This window comes from Triticum dicoccoides, chromosome 5B (genome assembly GCF_002162155.2).
Source record: "Triticum dicoccoides isolate Atlit2015 ecotype Zavitan chromosome 5B, WEW_v2.0, whole genome shotgun sequence".
Taxonomy (NCBI): domain Eukaryota; kingdom Viridiplantae; phylum Streptophyta; class Magnoliopsida; order Poales; family Poaceae; genus Triticum; species Triticum dicoccoides.
Window position 1 is genome coordinate 714604719 of NC_041389.1, and position 7220 is coordinate 714611938.

The 7220-nt window shown below is 43.0% G+C and overlaps 1 protein-coding gene across 1 annotated transcript; it reads right to left on the bottom strand.

Annotated features, from left to right (window-relative positions):
- Positions 1-2014: 2014 nt before the first annotated feature.
- LOC119312903 (disease resistance protein RGA5-like) lies at positions 2015-6020 on the bottom strand. Its single transcript, XM_037588687.1, has 3 exons — positions 5033-6020; positions 2601-4664; positions 2015-2497 (listed from the first exon to the last, which is right to left on the bottom strand). Exons 1-2 carry the CDS (start codon positions 5857-5859, stop codon positions 2648-2650), a joined length of 2844 nt encoding a protein of 947 aa, XP_037444584.1. The 5' UTR covers positions 5860-6020; the 3' UTR covers positions 2015-2497; positions 2601-2647.
- Positions 6021-7220: the final 1200 nt, after the last annotated feature.

Below are 7220 nucleotides of genomic sequence, written 5' to 3' on the forward strand. Positions count from 1 at the left end.
GTGTTGTCCATAGACGGAATTTTAAAAAATGTTCTTTATTTTGAAAATTTGTTCAGATTTTTTTTTATATTTTGACAACTTTTTAAAGAAATCTTTGTGATTTCAAAAATTGGTTCAGTTTCAAACAAAATCACAAAAATAAAAAATGTTGGTGTGTTCTAATTTTGTTATGGAGTTTAAAAAAATATTCCTACATTTCATAAAATTCTAAAATGTCCGTGTTTTCAATCAAAATCAGGAGATTAAAAATGTTCCCGTTTCAAAATTGTTTGCGTATTTTAAAGAATGTTCATTTTCCTAAAAAAAAAATTGGGTGTTTTAAAAAATGTGCATGTCCCAAAAGTTTGTTTGAATTCTCCAAATTTAGTTTCGTAAATTTGTAGTCGCTTTTCACAAACACTCAAAAAGAATCAAAACATTTTTTGTGTTCGAAATTTTAAAAAATATTCGAATCTGGTGTTGATTCTTATAGTTTTGTGTAGCTTTTCTTTAGGCCTATATTGCTTTGTGTTGCTAATTGAAAAGATTAAGTCGGTAGCTGAACTGGTAGTACCAGCGTATCTTTTGCCCCAGATCCTCGGTTCGATACTTGGCTAGCGTGCATGTTTTGCCTGTTTTCATGGGCCGCCCTGGTCGGATTTAGCGTTACAGGCTCGTGGTCGCCAGATTTCATGGGCCGCGGTCCATTCGGAGTTCCACTTGTGCGTGCGAAGGTTTGATTCGCCAAACCTCTATGAGTTCATGGTTTAAAATGAACTTTTTCCGTCCAGGGACCTGTCCAGGCCACGTATGTCGTGGCATGGATGCCAACCAAACACACTCTTAGTGCAGGAATACTACCACCCTATCAAGTTTTTAAGTGAAGGGAAACTCATGTCTTGACAAAGCTTATGGCTTTTATTCTCTTTGCAAGGATTAGAAAAGCTTATTGTGGATCTATTTGTCAGTACTAATAGAACAGTAGTGCTCCATCCATATTCACTGCTAAAATAAGAATGACTATTACATACGATCAGTACAAAACTAGGCAGATTTCAAACTTCATAGTGCTAGCGGGTCTTCGTCAGTGTTTATGAATTATCCAGTCTAGCAAATATTATGCAAATTAATGTCATTCAAATTGAGTGCTGTGTACCAGGTAGCTGCGAGCATAAGCACACAGCTAAGTCGGCAGGAGACAGGCAGGACAGCCCGAATCGCAGAGCAGAGGAAACAGAGTAGGAAAGCAAAGGAGACACAACTAGTGTTTCAGCTTGGCAACGGTTTCAAGCACACTACAACGTTACCGTACACACAACTAGTGTCCACCCTTCACAAGCAACTACAAACAAGTGTAAGCCATCACATGTAAGCCCAGATTTTCTAGACTAATTTCAGGGACGTAATCGGGCCAGTTCTTCTTAAGATGGAGGAATGCAATGTACATACTCTTCATTTTTGTCTGTCTTTGTAATGAAGAGTAGCGCAAGGGGAGAAAAAGATACAAATTTCATACCTAATTGATGTGCAGAAAAAGTTTGAGGTTGTAGCTGGACAATAGCGATTGATCGGTATTACCCTGCTGCGCCCACCCATCCATCATTGCTACTCCATCGTGCATGATGTGTGCAGCTTTCCTTCAGTTTACTCTTCGGTACAGTTGCTAGTACATGCTGAGTCCTGACAGGCGAGGCCGCGAGGAGTGGATCGGCCGGAGATGCAACGGTGCAGCAGCCGCCTGCCGGAGTATCAGCGCCGGAGACGGCCAGGAAGAGATCATAAGTGCTTGCCTTCAGCAGCACAACAAGCTATTAATTCCACCGTGCGCCATGCATGCAGATGCAGCTTGTGTTTTGAAGCATGCCAACCAAATGGCAATTCATCTTCAGTTTCATCTACAGTATGATGCAGCAGCAAGCATGCTTTCAGGACATGTAAACCTTATCATTCCCAGCATAGATATAAAGAAGAAGCAACGACTTACAGCTATTCAACTTGCTCAGACAAACAGGTACCAAGCAAGTAAGCAAGCAAGAGAGAATCAACATTACATTTCCATCATCAGGAAGCATTCAGCAGAAATAATTCAGAATTCAAATCGACATTACAATAGTGAACAACTTGAAACAAAACACAAGTTTTTCAGCGAAAATAGAGTCTTCACTCTTGAGTCATAATCGCAAAAGGTAAGCAAGAAAGGCAATTGAACGCATCATTTTGCCGCAGGGGTCCCAAATGCAAACATCTCTAGCGAGCAAAGCCAGGATCAATATCACATCTCTATATAGAAGAGCATTCAGCAGAGATAATCCACACTCCCGAATGCCGAAACAGAGAGATTATGTCTTAATAATTATCAAAAGTAAACAAGGGCAATTCAACGTAGCAATTAGCAACTGAGACCACTATCGCCGTCTTTCTGAATGTGACCATCACCCTGCTTCAGCTTCTTATTTTCAGGCCTTGCTTCAGTATGGCACTCCAAGTCTCCAAGTAACCCAGCCAACCGCACATCATCCTATATATCAGCGCCAAAATGAATTTTAGAAGCCAAAATCAGGTTTCGACAAAAGATGCATTTTGATGGTAAAAGAAAGAAAGATCACAGTCTGTATTAATACCTCTTGCAGTTGGTGATGAGTATCGTTCCACTCGTAAGCTAACCATCTTAATTCTCATCAGCGTCACCATCTTCGTTGCTCTTTTTCTCGTCACCACCAGTATCTTCACTGTCCTCTTCATAGAACTCCTCATAAATATTAACTGTGGGATGGTTTGGATGGGCACCTGCTTCAGCCCTGATCGCAGCCTCTGCAGCCTTTCTCTCGGAAGGCGTAGCGCCCCTATTGTCAAGCCTTGCCGTTGCTTGTTTAAGACATGTGAGATGCTCAATGCCTAAATAGAAGTCATATGTTTTTGCCATTGATACATTTATAAGCAAATCAAGCTTCTTAAGCTTGGGCATGGACCCTTTGACAAATGTGACGTATGCCGACGCATCATTACTATAGATGGTAAACTGCTTCAGACTTGGGAATCCTCGGACTATAACCCTATCATCAGGTATTTTTCTAAACCACAGTACAAGGTGAAGTAAAGTTGGGAGCTCTCCAAGAGTGACCAGACCCTCCTCTGTCAATTCAGCTAAATTGATGTCTAGGAAAGAAAGGCTGGTGAGTGCTGGAGCAATCCACTCTGGAACTTTCGTGAAACAGTAGTCACCGACCATATGAAATTCTTGAAGGGTAAATGGCAATGGGGACCAAGACCCTAAGAATTCGAGGGAACCATCGTTCGCTCTTATCCTTAAAGACCGGAGCTTGCACCTACCAAGCTTGCACAGTGAGGAAAGTAACATTTCTTCATGCCTCCTGAACTCGTCAGATTCTCCACCATCGAGATATATATCAATTTCCTCCAAACCTGGCAGGTTCCCAAGATCCTCCACCGCATCTGCCGGACTCTTGGTAATACTAAAGCCTGATATCTCCCGTAAGTTCCTCATATTTCCAATCTTCTTTGGTATAATTGTCCAACCTCCACCAATTAGGTGTTGTAGTTTGGTCAGCTGAGCGAATCCAGTTGGCAACTCTTCCACTGGTGTAGCTCCAAAATGTAGTGTCTCTAGGTCACGTAGCAACACGATCTCTGACGGTAGCTTTGAAATTCTCGTGGCTGGAAAGTTTAGGTATTTTAGTTGGAACAATTTGCCAATACTTTTCATATCATACTCTTCCAAACCCTCACAACCTGCAAAATCTACTACACGTAGAGCTTCAAATTTAGCAAGACTAGGCAAATGTTTGGTGCAAGCTGAAGATGTTACTGTCAGAGATCGTACATGGCTTAGATCTTCTTGTGCGAGTAAATGTGCAAGCTCATGATCAATGTGCTGGATTGATAGTCGCCGAATAAAACCTTGACGATTTGCTAAACTTGTTTGGCCACCACCTATCACAACGATGAAATTATCTTCATTTGATTTTGAAATAATAATTTCTAGCATCATGTCATGGACTCGGCAAGCACGAGCCTTGCCATCATAGCCGATGTACTCAGGCTGTACCATGCTTTTGTTGACAAGCTCATAGAAGTATCTCTCAGCGACTTCTTGTTGGCTTTGTCCACGCTCTTCAGAGATAAATCCTTCCGCTATCCACCGCCTCACTAACCTCTCTCGATCAATCACATAATCCTCGGGGAATACACTTAAATACAATAAACATGTCTTGAGATTAGGTGGAAGATCATTGTAGCTAAGTAATAGTATCTTACTCATTCCCTCCAAACTCTGGTTATTTTCCAGTGCAGAACCAATTGATCTTATAATCTTCTCCCACTCCTCCTTGACAACTGGTCTATTTGCTAACAAACTAGATATACTAATAATTGCCAGTGGTAGGCCTCCACATTTTTTCAGGATTTCATTTGAACTTTCTTTCAGCATATCAGGGCAGTGGTCCTCAGAGCCGAAAATTCTTTTGAGAAACAATCTTTTGGAGTGAAGATCACTTAGGGCTGCCATTTCATACACACGGTCATCACTACCAGGACAACATGATCTTGCCACATCAATAATGCGTGTAGTAGTTATAATTCTGCTAGAACAATTATTGTATGGAAAAGCACACTTGATATTGTTCCATGCTTGAGTAGACCATATATCATCCACTATGACAAGATACCTAATAAATAGTAGCAGATGATGTTAACTGATTTTGAAATGGAATTCAACTAGAAAAATAATTTAGCATACACCACTTCAATACTATTTAAGTGGAGCTACACAAGTCTACTAGTACTCATTCAAAAAACAACAATGTTTATTTGATATATTTTTATGTGCAAACATTGTTTCTCAATGCTTATTTGGGTATATATGGACTATATTTTAATACAAGAGACAAGGATGAATTGCACAAGCCACAATTGTGCTTTTTTTTTCTTTACCTGGAAGATATAATTGGACATACAATAGTAATGAGTAACTACCAAAACTTGTGAAACATTTGTAAGGAATGTTCTGAAAATTAACCACAGAAGTTAAAGTTACCTTTTATCTTGTAGCAGTTCTCTTAGCTTCGCAATGGACTTCTTTTCATCCCAATCACTTGTGTCTTTTGTGGATCCATCTTGGCATGGCACTTGAGAGATTACATCCTTTATAATATTCTTTATATATGGCTTTTGTGAGACCGATACAAAAACCTGACAATCGAAATGCCCTTGAATCTTGCGATAGACCTCATTTGCGAGTGTTGTCTTTCCTAATCCACCAAATCCAACAATTGACAACACCTTACGATCCTTGGTGGAGCTGTTTTCTTCTTTCAACATCCACTTGACAAGATCATCTCTTGGACCCTCCACACCCACAAGGTGTGCCTCCTCGGCAAACAGAGCACACAACCGAGGATCCACGGCCGCATGCTCGGTCTTGCTGCACAGAATCTCACTCAGCTTGTAACAATCCTTGAGCTCTTTGACATGCTTGATGCGGGCCTTGAGCTCGTCGATATGGTCGGCAATTCCACAGCGAGAATTGAGCGATTTGAGGAAGCGAGTGGTGTCACGGAGGAGCTCCTTGAAGCCTCCCCGACGCCCACGTTTGCCGAGGCGACGGATGAACTTGTCGATGCAATCCTCGGTATCATAGGCCAGCTCCCTGAGCAGCGATATCCACGACATCACCTGGACATCAGGGTCTTCTAGCATGGTGTAGTTTTTGAGCGCGGCATGCATGCTGGTCAGCTCAGCTTGGAGGGAAAGGATCTCACCGCGGACCCCTCGTATGCGGCCGTACTTGCCGGCGAGCAAGTCGGCAAGCTTCCCCAGCAGGGGACCCATCACGCCATCGGAGGAGCTCACCGCGACCTCCATGGATGGATCGATGCCCTCTGCTAGCTATGATGCTCGTCTCTCTCGTTGGTGTTTGTCATGTGTGCTGCTGGGAGAGTGGAGACGGAGAAGTGGGCGGATGGAGGAAGAGGAAAGGAGTAGGCAATAATTGGGTGCTGCGTAGCAAGCAATAATAGGTGGGAATGGCATGTGCTGCTGGGTCCTCCATGTCGATTTCATGATATACATGCACTGTTTTAGATAAGGAGTGCACAGAGGGACAGAGGAATCTTGCTCCTCTAGTAAGCGTGTTTAGGTTACTTATTAAGAAGTACTCCCTCCGCCCCGTAATGTAAGATGTTTTTTGACACTATATTAGAGTCAAAAAATTCCATTATGAGACCGTGGGAGTATTTCAGAATGCAGATGATGAGTTTTCAAATGAATTATGCCTGCAAATGTTGGTAGGAAAACTACGGTGGCGTTGGAGCACTGCCCACCCAATCGTATAGATCGAAACACAATATACGTACTGTGTGGGAAAGTGGAGAGAATTGTCCTCATCAGAGCAAGAGGAAAGGAATAAGTGAGTGCTCCAAGCTTTTTGACAACAGCTGGCAATGGCATGTGCTCATGGGTCCAGCATGTTGAAAGCAGATTGAGAACAATCATTTACATATACTGTTTTAGATAAGGAGTTTTGTCAAGGACCCGGAAATCTAGCCTGTTATTACTAGTAATGTGTTCAGGTTAATTAATAAGTTATATAACGTATGCAAACACAAGTAGTGGCATTTTTGCAAAAAGACGCCCCCACTCCCATATTTGCAGGAAATTTCATGATCTCTCCCTTTCAACCCCATCCATCCCTCCTCTCCCTCAAGCCGCCAACCTCCTCCACCTCAAGGCCGACGGCACCGTCCCCATCAACCACGCCCCGGCCACCTACAAATTTCCTCCCCAAGGGCCACCCAATCCCTGGAAACCTGACTGGCATTGTCATCTCCCACTGGCCGCCACTTGCATATCAACACCACCTACAAGGCCTTCTGTGGCCCTTGTTTTTCAGTGCCTCCGCCCCTATCTTGCCACCTCCAAACCCTACCGACATCCTCCATAACTCACAGGTAGCCTCCTCCACTGCACAAGAGTTGCTCGATGCTCCGCCCTCTATCCAAGAGAATGCCAAACTCGTGGATTCGACAGAGGTTGCACGAATCCCAGGGTCAACTCATCCACCGGCACCACTTCGAGCTCATCCACACGAAGCCACCGCCTCCCCATCTTCATCCACAAGCCACCACCGTCGTTGCATGATGTCTACTACGCAACTTTCTTCTTGTAGACTCGTGTTGGACCTCCAAGCGCAGAGTTTTGTATGACAGTAGCAAATTTTCCTCAAG